This window comes from Siphateles boraxobius, unplaced genomic scaffold (assembly GCF_051911475.1).
Source record: "Siphateles boraxobius isolate OS27281-9 unplaced genomic scaffold, OSU_SipBor_1 8, whole genome shotgun sequence".
In the NCBI taxonomy this organism is placed as follows: Eukaryota; Metazoa; Chordata; class Actinopteri; order Cypriniformes; family Leuciscidae; genus Siphateles; species Siphateles boraxobius.
Genome location: NW_027509208.1, coordinates 17,021,620 through 17,042,672, shown reverse-complemented (window position 1 = coordinate 17,042,672; position 21,053 = coordinate 17,021,620). Strand labels below are relative to the sequence as shown.

The 21,053-nt window shown below is 39.2% G+C and overlaps 1 protein-coding gene across 2 annotated transcripts in view; it reads left to right on the top strand.

Annotated features, from left to right (window-relative positions):
* plpp3 (phospholipid phosphatase 3) overlaps positions 1-18,010 on the top strand; it is a 38,552-nt gene extending 20,542 nt beyond the window's left edge. For both annotated transcript variants that reach the window (XM_077220744.1, XM_077220743.1), the window contains exons 3-6: positions 1,213-1,493; positions 2,012-2,069; positions 8,247-8,423; positions 16,008-18,010. In XM_077220744.1, coding sequence (XP_077076859.1) covers positions 1,213-1,493; positions 2,012-2,069; positions 8,247-8,423; positions 16,008-16,136 — 645 coding nt within the window. In that variant the 3' untranslated portion in view covers positions 16,137-18,010. The remainder of the gene's footprint in view (positions 1-1,212; positions 1,494-2,011; positions 2,070-8,246; positions 8,424-16,007) is intronic.
* Positions 18,011-21,053: the final 3,043 nt, after the last annotated feature.

The window sequence follows — 21,053 nt, the reverse complement described above, 5'->3', positions numbered from 1 at the left end:
AACACTGTCTCAAAACAAAAATTCACAATACCAGACAAGCCCCTTGTGGAACAAAGTGGTGAAGATGAGGGAAGTGGTCTTGAAGTATGAGCCCCTGAAAACTGCCATAAAACCAAACCATGACTTCATTGAGATCCTATATGGAGACATGCGTGTCTCACTGTCTGGAGTAGACATGTTCCCATGCTCAGCAATTCTCATGTGTGTGTGTGTGTGTGTGTGTGTGTGTGTTGGCACCCCTCACACAGCTGTAGTTAATTAGCAGTGTCTCCAGTCCTAGTTTGGTTAGGCCTCAGGGAAGGCAGCCCCACTCTTCACTACCAACACAACAGCGTTTCACTTCAGTTTAAAGAGGGAAAAAAAGAGAGATAGTAAATATCTCATTAAGGCATGGTTTGTGTACTTCATAGCCCACGCCTCTCTTCTCTAATTTATGTCCTATTGGTTTCAAATGGTGCAGACCACTGTTTTAAAATCCCATGCTCAAACTGCTCATATGAAAGTCATAACCTTTAGAAACATAATATGTTCCATATCATCAAAATATCACCAGCAATAGGCAGGCCATGCTCAGTCATAACTCGCGTTACTCGTTCCCTCATTTCTTTCCCTCATTTCTTCTTGCTTTTTTGATTAGTGTGCTTTCCTAACAGCAAACTATTTTGCATGTACATCTAACCTCACCCTGCATGACCATGACCTGACCACTGAAATCTTGTGATATTATACAGTGACATGTTAATGTTTTTGGTGACTTCACAAATGTACCCTCATTTTATGATGTTACTGGAATTTTAGCTCTGTTCCAAAACCTAGTGAACTGCTTTGCTTTCTAGTGTCTATATAGGGCTCCTAACCATCATGGAACCTGATAAGTGAGCGATTTGGAACACTATACGTAGGCAACAACTTGCCAAGCATCACACAAATTGGATCAGCTCAGTTAATTTCAATAAAGTTTATTGTTAGCATGTTGCTTAGCTAAAAATGTTGATGCTCTAATAAGCATAAAAATACATAAACACACACGTGTAAAATCTGTCTTTTTTAATTGCACTGACATTTTTTGTTGATAGTTTTGAGTATTTGGATTGTCTTTTTCGCAAAGGATACGTATATGCTGTTCTCTTCGAGTTTTGGAACAGAACGTGTATGTAGTATCAATCTCAGCTGTCAGTAATCTTTTGTCTTTGAAAATGAACCGTTCTCTAGATCGTGATTGGCGAATGCTACAGGATCCATTACCTGAACCAGGGCTCCAAATCTTTCATGGGAAACCCATATGTCTCCGGCCTTTACAGACAAGTGGGTGTGTTCATTTTCGGCTGCGCTGTCAGCCAATCATTCACAGACATCGCCAAGGTCTCGGTTGGGCGGATGAGGCCGCACTTCCTAGATGTTTGTCAGCCTGACTACTCTGCCATCAACTGCTCTCTGGGATATATTATTCAATACACATGCCGTGGAGATTCCAGCAAAGTACAAGAGGCCAGGTGAGATATTTAGCACTCACATGCACATGGGCTCCCTTGCTTTGGTTGAAAAATTCAGCTAGAGGAAGAAATGTCATATATTGTATTGTAGATAAGAGCTGCACGATGTATCACTTGTACATAACGCGATGTGCATATCTGAAATGATTTTAATAGGCTAGTTCATATTACAGATAGCAGAGAATAGACATGTATTCGTAACGCGACTGTTACGTACATGTAATTGCTTGATGTTTCTGTTCAGTTCAATTCAGTTCTCTGTCTCGGCTAATTGCACTTGAACTTTCAAATACATACATAATTGTGTCAAAATTCCTGTCTTGGCGAGTATTCATGTAAACAAAGTCGGTTATGTCTCAAGTGAACGTAAATTTTTCTTGAGCATTATAGAATTGTGTTTATGTATTTATTTGCAAAATATACTAAATGGCGGAAACTTCCCAAGTAAATAAATGTGATGTGTTTATTTTAAAATTAAAATGAACATTTGGATTAAATGCTCATTTATTTCTTTACAGGAAATCCTTCTTTTCTGGACATGCTTCATTTTCAATGTACACCATGCTGTACCTGGCTGTAAGTACATGCACTGCCATGGTTTTGTTGATTTACTAAAAAGCCGTTCATTCTTGACTGTTATGTCTAGTATGAGAAGGGGACCCTCTATCGCCCCTCACCCTGTGAGGGTCACTGTTATTTTCCTTGTTCATCCCCCAGATGGACACACTCCACCTGTTTTTATTTGTGCAGCTGTATAGACCTCCTTTCTCTCTGAAGTTTTCCTTCATTTCTCTCTAATTCCTTATGCTTTATTTTTGTTCTCTTTTTGAATGGGTCACACTCTTCTTCTTTTTTTTTAAATTCTAATTATGTAGAATCTTCAATATAGCTTTACATACACACAAAGCCAGATTTCACTCAGCCTCCCCGGAGTCTCTCACTGTATGTAAAGCCTCTTTCAAAGGCTTCAAAACGTTCCCCCTTTCACACGCAATGCCCTACTCTCCTCCCTATTATCTCCTCCTTTCTTCCTGCATCTAAATCATCAGCATCTCCATGGGCCCCTCCACCTTTCACTCTTTCAGATGGAAGGAGGTGGAGCCGCTCTGCTAATGGAGGTGGCCAGATGTTCACTCTGTGTTTTGAGAGATTATTTGAGAATAGGCAAAAATGGAATTAGGAGAGTGATAGAGAATATGTGTGTGTGAGGCCACAAGTCTGTTAAAACTCATGCAGGGTTCGTTCTAATGCTCTCAAAACAGCCATTAAATTAATGTGTGATTTTGACAGCTGGGCCTGACGGCTGAAACACTGAAAACACTGGTATGTTAAGAACCAGACCTCAGGCAGCTACTGTTGAGTGTTTTGTGACTAAAGCAATCAGTTTTTACTCATAAACCTGCTGTATTTTAAACTATCACGATTAGCCGCGGTAGGAGCCAAGGTAGGAGAGATGTCAGTTAGTGTTACACATCATTAGTCATGCAAGCATCCCGAAAAACAGGATCCTAAAAAGCTGAATTTCCAGCTTCAAAACAGATTTCAACATGTCTTACGGCGTACTTACTCCATTATAAAACGTGAATGTATAAATAGACTATTATGGTTAGATGCAAGGTGACTCTCTAAGATTGTTGTACCATCTGCTCTTGGCCTTCAGAGTTAAAAACAAGAGAATAATGCTCTGAGATATCAAAGAACAAAGTATGATAAGCAAAATTACAGAGCTGAAATAAGAACCAAAAGAAACAAGTGAAGGAAAGTTTTCTCTGAGTAGGGATATCGAGCGATACCGTCTTATTGACTGGAGCTTTCCCCTTCCTGCTTTCACTCCCTGTAATTATCTCAGTCTAGCTGTCATGCTTCATGGGTCAGACGCTGAAGTCATAATGAGAGCTCACACTAGTCTTGTGATCTCCTTTTATTTGCACACACATGACCCAGGTCAAAGCTAGACCGTCCTTGTTCTCACTAAATTGGCGAATGAGTCATTATGGCACAGTACCTCAAGACAGAACCCACACCTGTTCCATCAATGACGACAGTCATCCATTTCGATGAACCATACACCATACACACCATAATCGTTACATGGTAACCAAGACACATTTGCATTACGTCTGCATTTATGTATTTTCCCCCGTAGTTTTAAGGTTCGCATTTTTAAGGCAAGTTGAAAACTTCTACCAAGCTGTAAAATGTTCACCAGTGCAGCAGATAAATGTCAGTTTTAAAGCAAAATACAAATTCAAACCATGATTGATTTCTCATTGTCATTGTTAGATCAAAGTAATTACATTTTCTTTTTAACGAACTGTAGTATTTTTTTTCTGAAGCAGCAGCCAAAGCGTATTAAGAAACCACAACTGCCATTGTTATAAAAAATTAAGTATGAAAATTAAATTACATGAAAAAGATTTTTTTTAATGTATTGCATTTTTTATTTATTTAACATAAGTATAACATTCAAATTATATTTTTTTGTTTGTTTTTAAAGTAATTAATACTTTTGTTTAGGAAGAACGCATTAAATTGATTAAAAGTGTCAGTAATTTATAATGATGTTGCAAAAGATTTCTGTTTCAAATAAATGCTGTTCTTTTCAACTTTATACTCCTCAAAGAATCCTAAAAAAACAGACAAAAAATATTAAGCAGCATAACTGTTTTTAACGCCAACTACTGGAGGATCAGGGTAGTGCAGGACACATTACACAGCCTTTTCCTGTATCTTCTTGCAGAGAAGCCAGTGAGTGAGATTAAGGTCCTAAACTTTAAACTGAATGAGTGGAGCTCACATGGTTATGCAGTTGAATGATGGTGTATTCGGGGTCCTTAGTGCACCACAATATCCATACAGCTCAATACCAGAGTGACTGGTCAACCTCATGTGCTTATTGAGTTGTATCAGCCTATCAGTTTGTTCTGGAGAGCAAGTGTATGTGTTTTTTTTTTTGTTTTTTTTTGTGGGCAGCCAACTAGTTATTTCCTAGCCTCTCAGTATGACCTTCTCATACTCCATGGTTTGGCTGTGGTGTCACTGCACTTCTCAGAACACATGGTGACACATGAAGCTCAAGTCTGCCATAGAGACCAATAGAAGAGGCGGTGAATGATAAAAGGTCAAAGGAAGAGTTGAAACGGGCACAAACCCATTTTGACAAGCAAATCTTTTACCTGTTATTTTTCAAAGGCTTATTTCTCTGGCTTATTTCATGGTCATTACCATGTGGTGAAGCTGTGTTGGCTTCGCTGTAATGTTTTTGGACCTGAGATCAGGATAGAGAAGGTTTCAGTGGTGAAGTTTGACTGTTTTCTACCAGAACTGTGCAAATACACTTCAGAATGACTTAGAAAACCATGAACAGCAGCATGAAAAAGACCTGCCTTTCCTATCAAAATATTGCCAAATAAGTGTAGTTTTATTCACACTCACTTTTTTTGTAAAGTTACATGATTTAGTGTACCACATCTTGGTACCTCTTGCTTTTTCTGTTTCCCATCCCAAGTTGGACTGAACATGCAATTTCGTGGCTGCTTGTATGACCTGAAGAAGTCAATAGGTGGGCTTAGATGAACAACCTGTATGACTTTCTTTCACAGAACACACTCTTTTCCATGCAATTACAATGAACTGAAATCCAAGTCTTTTAAAGATGATCGCTTTATATAATGAACACATTAACTTTAGGCTTTTATTCGCATATAAACATTGATCAAAAAAAATATAGAGAGCACATAGAATATGGCAAACAGAAGCTCAACTTGCTTGAAGCATGATAACCGATGAGGTTTGTTCTAGCATTATGTGCATCATATATAGCTATCACTTCTGAAGATTTTTTACTTTTTAATAGAACCAATAGCACAGTCTTCAGAATTTATCCTTATCCTTTTTTGAACAACATGAATGTAAGTAAAAATACAGAATTTTTGAGAACTAATCCTTAAATATCCCACCAGGATCTTTTCTATTGTCCCATTTGATGCCTCTGTATCAGATCTGATGATAAGACCCATATTGCCTTCAGGGAAGGGACTGAATGGAGACTGTCAGCAGGACAGAGCATCTTATCTGCAAAAGGCTGTGTTACTACTTAATGTGGGCACAGGCCGTGTGTATGTGTTTTGGGTTTGGATGTCGCTGAGGAATCTAAGACCACACCGTCTGCCACTCCTGCTGCCACCACCTCACAAAGCACTGAGATGAGATAGCCATACACACAGCATCGTCTCTGATCGCAATGTCTGTGGCACGTTTGGCTTATCTGAGCTCTGATAGCAAGACGCTAAGAGGCAGATTTGATGGGCTGTATCTGAGCCCTGATGGTCCTCAGGCTTCGCTGCTCTTATCAGCTCTTGGATGCCTACGTGTGGAGAGGGACCCCACTCTTGCCCTGAGGAAAAGAGCCAATTTAAGAGTTTGGAGAAGTCACAGAGCTCATCTCTACATCTCCATACTCAGACATGCTGGCTTACAGCTTTAGAGATCATCGTCAGCTGGAATCCCTGTGTGTCGAACGTCACCCCTCCATGACCTCTTACAGCCCAACATATACCAGGACTCTCTCTTTGCTATTTTAGTGTAGAAAAGATTTATATTAGGGATATCGCAAATGCTGATACAAAGAAAAAATACTTAATGTTAATGATGTGTTTGTGTGTGTTTGTGTCTGTACACAAATATATAACCTTGAATTCTTTTCTGAAACTGAATTCTTTTAAACACCCCTCATTTGTGTGTAACTGAGCATATGGCGGATGTCATCCAGAGGCCCTAGTTGTCTTGTTTGTGTTGTGGACACTTTTTAAAGTGAAACGACAATAACATTCCATGCTTTGTGCTGCATTATGCTTCCTTCGCTCCAACAGCAAATGTTGCACAAGAATGTCATTGTTGGATCTTAGGCATCCATTTTTTTTAACCAAACTGCTATTTTATCTATTTATAGCTTTTATTTGTTAGGTTTATTTAGATGAAAAACTCTTGACTATAATCGAAAACCCTGGAAGCCTTCAGAAATAAATTGAACAGTAAAAATAAAATTTATCTCAAGGCAAAGAATATTACATAAAAAGGGAAGGAAAAAAACAGGGAATACTCATGCAGATGGATGTTCTTCATTTTAACAATCCTAATTTATTGATTCACTTTCGTAATTGTGTTTGCAGTCATGTGAGTGAGTCTCTGACAGACATAGGCAGACAGACCTCTGTCTCCGTAAGCCACAGATCTGCGGTTGAAGAACATTCCATTGCATTTATATGGCCCGATCAAAGACTTTATTGACACGTTTGTTTGTAAGTTCTCTGCAGGAACTTTTTTAGGGATAGGAATGCCAAGTGTATGAAAGTCTTTGGTTGAAATTGCTACAGCTCCTCGGTTAGAAATTCCCTCATTGCTGCCAACATTGAGGCCAAGCTGGACCGAAATGAACACGAGTATGAATTTAATTTATTTGTGTTTGGTCTAAGATGAACTTTAGCCATATAATCATGAAGTATCTCCATTTCATCTGTGACATCTAGCTCTTCTATTTAACCACCTATAAACCCAACAGCTCATAAACAGTAGTGTGAGAGAAAGAAATGATTTCTGAATCAGGCAAAATGGCTGAAAGTTGTGTTATAGCATATTTCTGAAGACTTCCTGCTTTGTGCCACAATGTAAATTGAAATAATGAGACAGCAGGCCATATGTGGATCCCAGTCGATTTGAGACACAAACGCACAGCCACACATAAACACATAGACGGTTATCGCTCTACCATCCTTCCGTTCTGAGGGATGTTTTTACGAGATAAGATCAATTTAAAATGATTGAAGAGGCCTCTATTTATCCAGTCTTACTGCCTATGAGGTAGGTTGAACATAATTGGTGCTTGTAATCTTTGGCTTTGTTAAATACAACGGACATCCAAACGATGTCACCTTTGGTGTCGTGTCTGTGAATAACTCCAATCATTTATCAAAAGTTAATTTGCGAAGATTCGATGAGCTGCTTGTTCAGGCACACCCATTCTCGCATCGTCTGAGAACTTCATTCAGTAAGGAAACTCCAACTCCCTAACATCCTCAGGGAGGGATTCCTTCCTTTGTATGAACACAATGCCTTTGGAGTGAGGAGAGAGCTGTTCAGGAAATTAGACATGACCTTGTACACACCTTCGCTTGGAAGCTCAAAGCTCAGGATGGCTATTGTTTGTTTTGTCTAACAGATCATTATGGGCCTTGTCTGAGTGTGTGCATGTGTGTTTATCTGTTAATGTCTGTGAGTAAGGGTGATGTCTGTTTTTCAGAGATGTCTGTTGTCTGCTGTGGTTTCGAACATAATGGAAGTTTTCCTTCTTGTGTTGTGATTGATGATTTAAGGAGGGTGATGAGTACAGGGTCCTTGACTGACTCAGTTTGAAGGGTTTTAGGACTGATGTGCCGCCGGAGCGTCGTCAACAGTTTGTCCTCCTGACCCCCATCCTCCCCTTGTCTTTATAACCCTCAATTCATTTGTTTTCGTACCCTAATTAGTCTTCCTGTTCTCAGAAAGGGGGGGGGGGGGTCAGTTTTTTTCAGTTAAATTTTTATTTTCCTTATTCTCTGCTCAACCCCTCAAATACTCTATTTTTCTTCACCTGCCTTTGGTTTTCTCTCATTGCTCTACCCTTTTTTTACATTTCTCAGCTGTTTTTAATATAAACAAGTTCTACTAATGTTGCCATTGTTTAAATTGCTTTCCATCTCTTTTATTTTATTTTAGTTCTACCTGCAGTCTCGGTTCACGTGGCGAGGAGCCCGTCTCCTAAGGCCCCTCCTCCAGTTCACTTTGCTAATGATGGCCTTCTACACCGGCTTATCACGTGTCTCTGATCACAAGCACCACCCCACTGATGTGTTGGCTGGCTTCGTCCAGGGGGCCCTGGTGGCCTACTGCATAGTGAGTACATCTTTGTATTTCATTCATTAGATCCGCTTCAGGTTTCCAAATAAGGTTTAGTATCTTTTTAGGAGACAAGATTCTGTTGTGGGGTCAATCTTGAATTTGTCTTTTTGGTCGGAAAGCATAACAATCTGGAAATGTCCTACTTTATGACATTTGATAACCACCCGTCTTGTCTTCTTGTCTTTACAACATCTGGATTTTTTTTTTTTTTTTCAAATTGGTGAACAAGCACTTTTTACACAGTGTTAACACCAGAAGAACTAATTAAACTTTCCTTTCGTAAATGTGCTGGCAATTATCAGCCTGACAAGTTTGACATTATAGCATGTTTTCCTGTTTTTATCTGACACTTTGAAACATGAAAACATTTTTCTTTTCCTGTAAATATAGTTTGTGAGAGTCCATTATTATGTTTGAACTCAACTAGAGGCTGATTTATCTGATTAAGAACCATTAAGAACAGACTTTATCTGGTGTCATCTGGTAGTGAAGACAGAAGACCATCCAGAGTTTGAGATCAGAAGGGGATCTGGAATATCTAGAACTAGACCACAACACTCTCCAGACCCCACCCTCTCTCTTTTTCAACCCTATCCACAAAATTACTCATCCATCACGGTGAAGCATAAACTTTTTCTTACTAATACAGAGCATATTGCCTCAATTGCACCATAACCAGCTCTCAAATGAATTGGGGGGGGGGGGGGGGATTTTACACTTCATAATTGTGGCACATGTCAGACTCGTTAGTGCCAAACTTTCCCTGCAGTAAGCAAAGCTTCACTTTGCTGGATTTACTGGATTGGGATTGTGATTGGGAAATTTGAGTCTGCTGAACTGACTGTTCTCTATAAGAGAAATTACAATGTTAATTAGTTATTCTGAGAAACAGGTTGTTTACTGTATCATAAAGGGGGTGGTGATAATATTTGAGGCCCACAAGTTTGGGTGGGGGTAGGGGGTTGTGGGGTGCGCAAGAGACCAAGACCTCTTCACCCAGATATCACCCCATCTTAATTATTAAACCAACTGAGGGAAAAATATCACTAAAATTGTTAGTGTTGGAATTGAAATATTGAGTTGTGTTTCTCATACATCAAAATACAATTCCCAGAATGTCCTAGGAGTGTTTTTCTTCAATTTAATTGGTTGTGACAGAGCACAGTTTTTATGGTACACAGATGTTGGCCAAACATCTTTCTACTGGTATCATGAACCTCCAAAACATTTAAGCGTAAGCCCTTGAATTTGCTGAACCTGTGTGGTTCACTTTTCAGTTGGGCCTAGTCTTTATTTATTGGCATTTCGATTTTTCCAAGAGTTAGTTTTTGGCAACCCTTTAATGACCTCATTAAGAAGAACATTTTTAATGAAACAGTCTTGTTTTGCTTGAATTAACTATCAACTTCTGATGAACATGATTGTCTTTGAACCCCTCAGGTTCAAGGTGTAGGATACAGTCTTTGAAATCTGGAGAAATTTCTTCCCAGTGTGGAAAAACTAAAAAATAGCAGATAAGTAAAAATAGAAGAGAGCAGAAATGAGATCCTTTTTACTACAGAATAAGGCGCCTATGTACTTGTTTTTAATGAGCCTACATTTGGAATCTGTTCCGCTCCCCATCTGTGAACGCTTTAGAGGCCCAATTAGATTATCTCTAATAACCAAAGCTCAGATGGAGCCTATAGAGGTAAGGTAAGGTACATGTCTTTAGAAGAAACGGACACATGGTAACATGCCAAAGTTATGTGCCCATACATCAGGGATTGGTTTTTCACCATAGGCCGCAGTGTACCTTATCCAAACTTCTCAGGTAGTTGTCTCCGACAGTTCATGGTTGGGAGGTGAAACATTTCTTTTAAGCTTGACTATAGACTGATTACTGCTTAAGGGGGTTGTGTTTAAAAACGTATAAAGGTTGCAAGTGCTCTGGGTTGGTATCCAACTGGCTAGGTGGAAAGTTACAGGTCTTGGTGAGTTATGGCTGTATTGCAAAAGCTGATTACAGACTTACCGCATGTTCCATACTAAAGAGGATCAGGTCGCAAGGTGCTGTTAGACTGTGATGCCCACAGATAACTGATCTGAGAACAGCAATTAATATCAGTCTGCCTATGTTCCATGCAAGGGAAACTCAAAATTTCAAGCAGCACAATGCTAACTAGGCCATCAGTTTCGTTTAATCTTCTAAAATTTCAAATTCGTTATACTCAGGCCTCGTTTGTGTTAGAGATTTTGACAAGATTCACCGTTACGATCGCTGAAGTCAAGCAGCTTGGCATATGTTTAACCGTGATGCTTAACTAAAAGAACCCTTGAGATTCAGACTTCAGAAGCCACTTTTTCCTTCTTTGTCTTTTGGACTGTTGACTGCAGCCACATCCTCCAGTTCTTCCTGTTGGAGAGTGGGGTGAGCTGTTTGTTCATGTCATCAAACACGGCCCACTTTCTAAGCTGCTGACATGGATGGAGAGAGTGTGAGAGGTTGGCTGCTTGTAAGGCTCAGTTGCAGAGGTGTTTCCTGCAGGACTAGACAAAGGTGGAAACAGCTGGAGGCCAGCGCTCGAACAGTCTTTTCCTCTTTCCACTCTCTCTCCAAATCCACAGCACCCTTTGAGTTCTCACACCACAACAGATCCTGGTCAACGGTATCCCACCATTCATCAAGAGCACAGAGGGTCATGTTCAATATTCTGGACTCCAATTCCTCCTACTATAATAGCCCATAGCTGAGTGCTTCTGGTCTGGATTGAGTGGCAAGATGGTTGTCCTGATATCCTATCAATCTCTCCCATATGTCAAGCCTGAGCTTCACTCTTCTTTATTTTTTTCTCCATTGGCCACCACAACACTCTTGTAGCCATGGTAACGGAGACCATCTCAAACCAAAAATAGTGTGGTTGTGTGCAAGAAGAACGGAAATTTTAACAGTGTTATTAAACCTTACTAATGTTACGCAGGAGAGCGAGCAGCCAAAACACAACTTGGTCTCCACAATTATTATGCAGATGTGGCTCAGTGCCTGAAGCTACAATTTAAGACACATGCATAACATAAGCAACACACGCTCACACATAATCATGTGCTGTGTTTGGCGCTTTTAGGATCAAGCACACCCAAACCCATGGAGGACCACACACAAGTGTACACACCCATTACATCTATGAACCTGTTCACAGTTCAGTTGAATCCCATAAAGCCATCAGTAAAAAGCGACAGAAGTTCAGTGAGGTTAATTTGAGACTAGATTGGATTGAGTTGGTGGTGAGCCCTCACAGCTCTGGGATCCAAAATAAGTGTATACATTATGTTGATGTTTTGACTGGCAAATGTTGGATGGTGACAAATTGTTTGGTGTCATTTCATGTCTGATTAAGTGAATGTGCTGAGGTGGAGCAGTTAGCTTGCCATGTAGATGATGTCAAACCACTTTAATAAAATTATAACGCAGAGATGGAGACTAAAATAGTACATTAGGCAACTTGATGCCCTAGTGTTTTCACATATGTTACACTTTAAAGAGAAAGTGTCATAGAAAACACGATTTTGATACCCTCGGTCGGAAGACACAGCAGATTCCACCATAGCCGTGGCATTGCCTGTTGCATAGCGTGTACATGAATGTGGGGGAGGTATCAAGATTGGGGCGTGTTTGTTTTGTTGATTTCATCTATCAACAGTGTTTACCAGAAATTGCTTGCATCACCTTTAAGGTGCATTTTAATTCTTCCTTTATATGCAGTTAGTGGTACCGCAATAAGGTCAACGCACATCCACAGGCTTAGACAAACAAGAAAAAAAGGCTTCCTGGTGCTGACTGAGCATTTGAGCACAATGGAGTGAGTTTGCTGTGGAAGAACACTTTCAGACCGAGGGCTGAAACACAGGAAGCACTCACCCCGTGACACAGGTTCATTTGCTGCCTGTAATTATTGTGAGAGACGACTTGTTGTCATCTTAGACAGTACCGCAGAATGCCAGATTACAGCTGATGTCAAATGTGATAACACATAACTGCATACAATCTAATTCCAGATTTGGAGACTATCGACAGAAGCCTTGTCGGCCCCATTGTACCCCATAAATTGTTTTTAAATATTTTAAGAGCATTCAAACATTAAAACAACATACTGTATACAAAAAAAAAACACATTCTAATGGCTATAATTCAAATTGTATTAGTCTTTGTACTAAATTTCGACTCTCATACAGTTGCTGCAAAAAGTATTTGACACTTATAATGTTCATTGTAAAAAAGAAAATCCTGTAAAAAATTTACATAAATGCAGCTACGGTTTCCAGAAATTCAATGTAAAGTATACAGTGACAGTTTTCAGGTATTAAAGGATTGCATATCGGTACCTGAATATTTTACAACTTGAACATTTTACTTTAAAATTTACTGATAACCAACATAATAATAATAATACAGATGGTAAAATACGTCATCATCATAATTGTCCTGCCCTTAAAAAGTGGCCAATACGCATATATAGACGTTCACAGAGTCATGCACACAAAGACTAATGAACAACAACAACAAAAACATTTATATATAATATTTATATTATATATAGATATTTGTATAGAATATCTGATGCTACACTGGGAATGCCCTTTTATTGTTCATAGTTTTTATTTACAAAACAATAGATTTGTAAAATTGCATATAACGTGACATTTTTACTGTATATAATTAAGTTTTTTACTGTAGCATTTTCAGTTTTTCCTGTAAAAATTAAAATTTAGTGCATTTATTTTGCTTTGTATATAAAAATATGCACTTGCCATTTAAAAGCCCATATCAGAAATCCTTCCTCTTATACTGAAATCCTTCATAATTGAAAACAAGCAAAGGTTCTAGATCCAGTTTCCTGATGTCATTCCAGTGCAATGTAAAGGTCACTCTGGAAATGTCATGATCTTTCTGGCATGCTTTCACTCATATGGTTCAGAAGACCCTCACAGGAGGCCCTATAGGATGAACTCATCCGTTCTAACCTTTGGATAAAGTGCTCTTTGTATGTGAGCATGGAGTCTTTCACTGAGAGGATATCTAAGAAACAGCTGCTCGAAAGATGATTCCAGAACTCTGATGGCCTCTCTAAGGCTTTCTGTTCTCTTTCTATCCCTTTCCACGCACACACTTATAAACCTGTTGATAGCCACAGCTTGCTTGCTCAGGCCTGTCACTCACATAACCAAATAGGAAATCCCTTATTCCTTTTTTTTTACTCTGTGTGCTTTTTCTTACCCCTTGGCATCATCCAAGGGCAGTGGCGCTGCGGCTGACAGCAGCACCTGAAGCGTGTCAGGACAATTTAGCTGACCTCTTTTACTGTCACACACTGGCCCCATACTCTTCACACACTCATAAATAGCGTGTGTTTACGCATTGGCAGGCTTTCTGGAATCAGTGATTCCACGTTGCTGTGGTCCAGCTCAGCTGTTCTGCATGCTTCAGTAACATTCATGGTGTGTAGACGGCTAAATATCCCGTAGGCCTCTCCTATGCCTGCATTACTGTGAAAGCATCTCGTCTTTGGCATGAAAAGCCCGTGGCACAGACTTGGATATTTTCAGCTCTTTGTAAATCCATTGGGTGCAAGCGTAGTCTGCCAAGGGCACACTTCCTTTCGTCCCCTCCCCAGCTTCCTGTTTTGCCAGTGATGTCATTAGAACGCAAAGAGAGGGTTGTCGGGCATCTCTCCTTGACAACAAAGTTCTTCCCACGCCAAGTGAGACCATTAATCCTGACCTCACTCCCCACTCCCTACCCAGTCGAAGACTGAAACAAAAGAACTGAGGGGTTTCCGCTTTATCTTTACTACTGACTCAAGGCGTTTGCCACTCTTATCAGTGTGTGACCTCATATCCGTATGTCACGGGCGATGAAATGCAAGCCTTTATATCATCTGACATTTCAAAAGCCATATTGCTCATTTGTGGCCAGTGGTCCAAAATATGTATCTGAATAGGGGTAACTGAGATGTTTAATAATATGCTGGTTATTTAGCTCCTCTACTCCTTCGATTGCAAAGTCATCCCTTCCATCCCAAAAAAACAAACACTGTTTTCATGAACAGCTCCCTAGTATAAAACGATAGTCCAAGTAACTAATATAGATCAAATGTGACAAAATTAAGGGGTTATAGCAGTGTTTCTCAACCCTGCTCCTGAAGGACCCCCAACAATGCACGTTTTCTTTGTCTCCCTAATCAAACACACCTGATTCAACTCATCAGCTCATTATCACATATATCCCCATGGTCCAGTCCCAATTCGCCTACTTATACTACGACCTAAAAGCATGTGCTCTTTTTGTGAAGAAAAAGTACATACTTTTGAGTGTGTAGCAAAAGAGTAGGCAAGCTTTGGGACATACTATCACGCCATATTTAACGGACAGATCTGTTGCGTGCATCCTGTCACCGTAAACTGCCCTGTCAATCATTTCGTCACAATTAAAATCCTCCATTCAATCTAATTTGATTTCCTACCGTTTCGGAGAGCAGGTTCCTCTGCCAGTCGTGGGTCTTTCATGCGGAGACTCTCCTCATGTGTTTGCAATTTGAATATAATGATGCATTTAAAAGGTAATGGCTAAACGTATCTTAACAAAAGTTCACAATGCTGCTGCAGATGCAATATAATGTAGACAACGTTGAATAAATACATTTTCGTCAGGTTAGATACTGATAATTAATCACTCAAACCCCTTTATCTAAACCTCTCTACATAACCGCCGGACTCGCGCGTCCTCCATGTCTGTAGTTTTTTAACACTTTTCACTCGTGTTTGTAGTTCTAACTGAATCCTCGTTCAACGCGTGATGGGTTTTCGGCAATATTAGTCATTAGAGTGTGCATCGATCTGCACTTCGGATTCTGACCGGAAATAGTAGACCATCCGGGTATCTTTGGAACACGCATTTCAACATACTACGATTTGGGACGTACTAATTGTATTTTCGAATACTATTTAGGACGGATAGTATGCGAAATGTGACTGGGCCCATGTGATAATGAGCTGATGAGTTGAATCAGGTGTGTTTGATTAGGGAGACAAAGAAAACGTGCAGTGTTGGGGGTCCTTCAGGAGCAGGGTTGAGAAACAATATGTTATAGGGATCACTAAAGGAGGAACCAAAGGAAAAAAAACATATATTAGGAGTATGCAGATCCCTAATATATCCACTGATAGACAAATCCACTGATAGATGCCTGCTTTCAAACACTCCCGTGTCTCTGTTTCACCACTCGGTGAAGAGAACATGTTTTTGAAGCGTTGATCATTATTGCCAATCACAGACACAGGTGTTAAGCGCATGAACTCAATGGCCAATCAGAGGTCTTTAAGAATCCGTTCAACAGCACTCAAAATGCTGATGCTGGAAATGCTGGTATCGTCATATGTTTAATATTTTTGACAACACTATCACATCACTGACAACCATTTTTTTGGTGTATTGCAGTAAAATTCTGTGGATAACGTGATTGATTTGCATCCTTAGTTTTCTGGGAAGACTTTGGTTCTCAAATAAATGATCTAATTTTGTTTTTCTTCCTCTAATTCTAGGCCTTTTATGTATCGGATCTCTTCAAACCCAAAGCCAAGGCTGCCACTCCACCCCCCTCGCCAATCAAGAAAGAGCTCCTCCCCTCTTCTGACATCATAGAGAGGAACAACCATCACAACATAGTGTAGGATGGAGGGAACGGGAGGATCCATCTGTAATCTCCCCATCCCTCACCCCATCCCCTGAAGAAACCAGAACAGCCACCTGTGACAGAGGAGCTACGGCCTAGCTGACACCTCCTCTCTCTCATCTGACAGTAGAATGTAGGGACAGGACAGAGACAATCCTATTGACTCTTATTATGACTTTATAAAGACCTCACTATCCTAGAGCCCAATCCGGAAGGTGAAACCGACACAAAGCTAACAAAAAAAAGTGATTTCTCCCTCTAAATATTGCATAATTTGTTGCAGAGAATGAATTCAGCTCGGGCAAACCGGCCCATTGACGAAAGTAATATGCAGATATATACGAATGCGTAAAAGAGCGACAACGAAAGGAAGGAGAGAGTGAATGTGAGGCTGGTCATGTGACCAGCGCTTCTCTTTTTCCAAACATCTCTTTCTATTGTCTCTGGCCTTTCAGTAACCGCATAGGACAACAAATTCCTTATTAATAGGAATGATTCGTTTTGCCTTCGATGTAATTAGCACAGATATATTAACAATATAAAGAATAACTTATAGCACTATATCCAAGTTCATTGTTAAATGTCACCACTCGCTATCTGAGAAGTGTAGCTTTGAGAAGCTTGATGAAGGTCTGTACACAAGATCAACAGCCATCAAAGCTGATCTTCACTGCCCGAACAGTGGCCTAACTGCATTTTAACGGGTTTTAAATGGTGGGTGGGAAAATTACGGGACTTTTTGTTATATATATAGATATAGACTGATTTCAAATAGATTTTTATTTTAGTAAATGATTTCACGATGCCCGAACTCTGGGGGCGTGGCTGAGCCGTGCCGCCTCGCTGTCTTCTGATTGGTCAGAGCTAACGCAGGGGGCGGAGTTAGATGTTGGGGAGGATGGCGTAGAGTTGTGTCTCGCCACCACGGTCGCTGGGATTGATTCCCACTGACTGCACTGGCACATTTTTTTTTTTTTTTTTTTTTGGAACTGGGAACGAGCCTCTTCCGCTGGCTGGTTTGATCTCTTTCCCTTCCGACTGCATAATCACTCAACTCTAGTTGTGTGTTTTTACCCATAATGCCACCTGTGCCCTCTGCCTGTCCTGGCAAGAGTCAAACTACCCCAAACCCTGACGGGGTTAAGGGGATGTGGGGTCCTTCAGCAGGACTCTCCGTCTCATGCTTGCGTGTGTTTATATGTGTCGCGTGTGTTTCTGCAGCCGGTCTTGGTGCAGTTGGCCGTTACCATGTGAAGAAACTTAAGAAAACTGTGGATTTTTTTTAAATTTTTTTTTATATATATGCCTTTTCTTAGCCTTTGTGATCCTATCGTGATGATGTCTACTGTCCCCACTAACAGCTGTACAATAATGCCTGACTATTACAGAGAACACATCCATACAACACAACTCAAGCTCTAAATGTGTTGCACATCCCTCCCATTGTATAGTCCGTCCTATCATTTCAACAAACCGTTTTATTTCTCTCTCAGAAGTATATAAATAATGTATAGATCACTAAAATTAACTATGTAAGATATTATTTCTGAACGTGTTTAGATATATCCACTATGAATCTAAAAAGCAATATGTCATGACCTGTGTTATTTACAAAGTGCTGCTTTTATGAGCATTGATTGACAGATTTTTGTATTTAGGTAACTAAAATATTGTAGATTTGTGATAGTACGTTTTTAATAAGCATTGAATAAAACACATTCAATTGTATCAAATTCACTATTAGTATTTTTGTATTGTCTCGTTTTGTACAAAATAAATAATAGCAAAATGTTTTTTGTTTTTTTTCTGCTAAATGTACTTAGCTCTAATACATGTGCTTTTAAATAAAAGCTCATTATAAACAACAAAAAAGGTGTTTGATTTCTTAAGTGAATTTGAATTTGTCCTGTTTTTGATGAGTAAAACCCATTAAAATTTCAAACAGAACATTGTTTCTTAATTGATTCTATTTAAATATTATATATATATATATATATATATATATATATATTTTTTTTTTTTTTTTTTCTGTTTAAAACTGAATTTTCAGCATCATTACTCCAATCTTCAGTGTCACATGATCCTTCAGAAATCACTCTAATGTACTGATTTGCTGCTCAAGACACATTTCATATTATCAATGCACAGTTGTGCTACTTACTATTTTATTTACATTTTTTTAACTTTTTTTCAGGATATAAAGTTAAAAGGAGCAATGTAAAGTCATCTGATCAATTTAATGCATCCTTGCTGAATAAAAGTAATTTCTTTTAAAAAAAATCTTACTTCCCCCACTGTGTCTTAATGAATGTTTGTTATTATTCTTGGGAATACTGTGTTATCATCAATGTGAAATTGTCCTAGTGTTCAATGAGTAAATCACTATAGTTTCAAAAAGAACATTTTTATGGCGTACTACGTGTGTTACTTAACTACCCGTCATAAAAAAGTTTGAAAAATAAGCTAAATGAATTGTCTTGGAATGAAATAATAAGATTTTAGTACCGTCAGCATGTTTCAATCAGGGCTGGGCGTTCTTGTTTTCCTAGGACTAAGACTGACTTCATATTTTGGCTGCGTTGAGGAGCCATGATCATAATTTCTAATGTTAGGCTCCCTCACGGTGGCACGCTGTCATATTCTCCACTGTTATGAAGTCTGTTAAGTCTTGAAACATCACCGTATAGCTGAAACATCTCTACAAATTACTCTAAAATGCAACTAACCAATCAAATTGAACGGTTTAATAAGGGAAAATGAATGCCGCCAAAGGCTGGTGCGTTGAATTGTGGGTACGTTACATCAGTGGATTGGGTTCGGGCCAGGCTTTTGAGGTCTTTGCTGATGGATCGAGGCGTTGGCACTGAGAGCAGTTCTGGTTCTGTGGTCATGTTTGGCTGAGGGAGGGGAGCCGGGGAGGCCTGTAAGCAGGACTGATGCCAGTACCGAAAGAACACGAGGGAGGTTCTGTTACTCCTACTACCGTGAGCCTCAGCACAGACTGTTTTTCTAAGTTGCAAAGGTTGGGCTATTTTACTGGTTTTGCACTGACATCTACACTAAGCCACCAAAACTAGTCCTGCCTCTTAAATGGGCCATCAGGTTTGAACTTTTCACCTTAATTAACCTGATTAGAAGCCAGATTATAATACAAGAATGGTGTTTTGGGTCAATTTGATCAATGTTTATATGTGAAAATGTGAAAAGTTACAACACGCCTATATATAATGGTGTTTTTAACATGCAGGTACAAATTCATGAAGTCAACACCATTGCTGAGTAATTTATCCTTAAAACTGCAGTGAACCAAAGAGAGTCTCAAAAATGCAGTTTGCAACTTCTGGTCTTTCTGACATCACACACTAGCTTGTAACCAATCAGGACAACGTGTGATCGTCAACGAGTGGATCTCTGAGCTGGTGTGAGTGAGTGGAGGCGGGGCTAATTCATCAGATACAGCAGCGATTTCAAACCACGTTTTTGAGACTGTCTTTGGTTCTCGGCAGTTTTCAGGAGAAAATATTCAGCAATGGTGTTGCCTTATGAATTTGCACATGATTTGTCTTAAATCATTTTAAACATGCATAGACATATAAACAACATTAAAAGCTTGATTTTCAACACAAGTGGAATTTAATATTTGTTCAGAAGATGAACGAAAGACTTGCAGGTTTATAACGATGTGAGGGTGAGTAAATTATGACAACATTTGAATTTTTCGGTGAACTTATCCTTAAATATAATTGCATTTTTCCAATTTTATAGTGAATGGGTTTTCCCTGGGGATTTTTAAACTGTACACTTTCCTGCCGAAAGTGTATGATCACCTTTGACTATGAAATCAGTCTGTTATCGTCAATCTGCAATAAAACACCCTCCACATTCAGGCTTAGAAAACCACAAATGCAGACGTGATAAAACCAGCCTCAATAAGGCTGGGCAGGGTGGTTTATGTGACCTCCAGTATACAGTATGGTCTCATTATACATTACTCCTGATACAAGAAGAGCACTGTAACCAACGGAGGAGCTGTCCAGCCAGAGCTGCTGTGGTAGGGAAGGGATTCAGACCGGATCGAGGGTAGACCCATCAGGAAGGACGTCCATGGTCTCTGAGGGTCTTTTCACTCTGCGGCCCGCCGTGAGGAGGGGCGACAGGGCTGGGCTCCGCTCTCCACTTCCTTTAGGGAAATGGAGCACATTCCTGAATCCAACCTAGAATTGCACAGGAATAATCACAAAGAGGAAAGAGAGAGAAAGGGAGGTGGGGGTCATCTGCACAACCAATTAAAGTTGAATGCAAAGGTCAAAGGTGATGGTATACAGTAACTACATATTCAGACAAGCGGGGCATTTTAACTGAAACCTGGAGTTGTTTTAGGAGATTTTTTTCCCCCATAAATATCAGGTTGAGGCAAGTTGTCACCAGCGTTATTCTTGTGTTATTTATATCCTTTTATAGTTTGCTATAAACTTTTATTTTTATATTTTCAGATTTAATTGTAACTTTAGTGTCATTTTAAATTTAATTGTAATTTTAGGGTCAGGGTTAGAGTTACCTCATGTTAACAATAATAACACTGGTTGTTATAAATGTCATAAATACATACTTTTTTCAATGTGTATTAAATGAACTGCATCTTTTTTTCTGGACAATAATAATGAAAATGTTCTATTAAAAATGTTCAATATGTTTTTGTTTTTTTTACCCATGACTTTAAAGTATGTCACTGTTAAAAAAAAAATATATATATATATATGATCAATAAATTATGACAACACGTGTTTTTAGATTGCTTTTACTTGTTTTTTTAAATCAGTTTAATGTAATTTAAGTTGAAATGACTTAAACATCCAAGTTGATTGTACTTAAAAATGTAAGGCAGCAACTTTTTTTAAATGCACATTTGTGATAT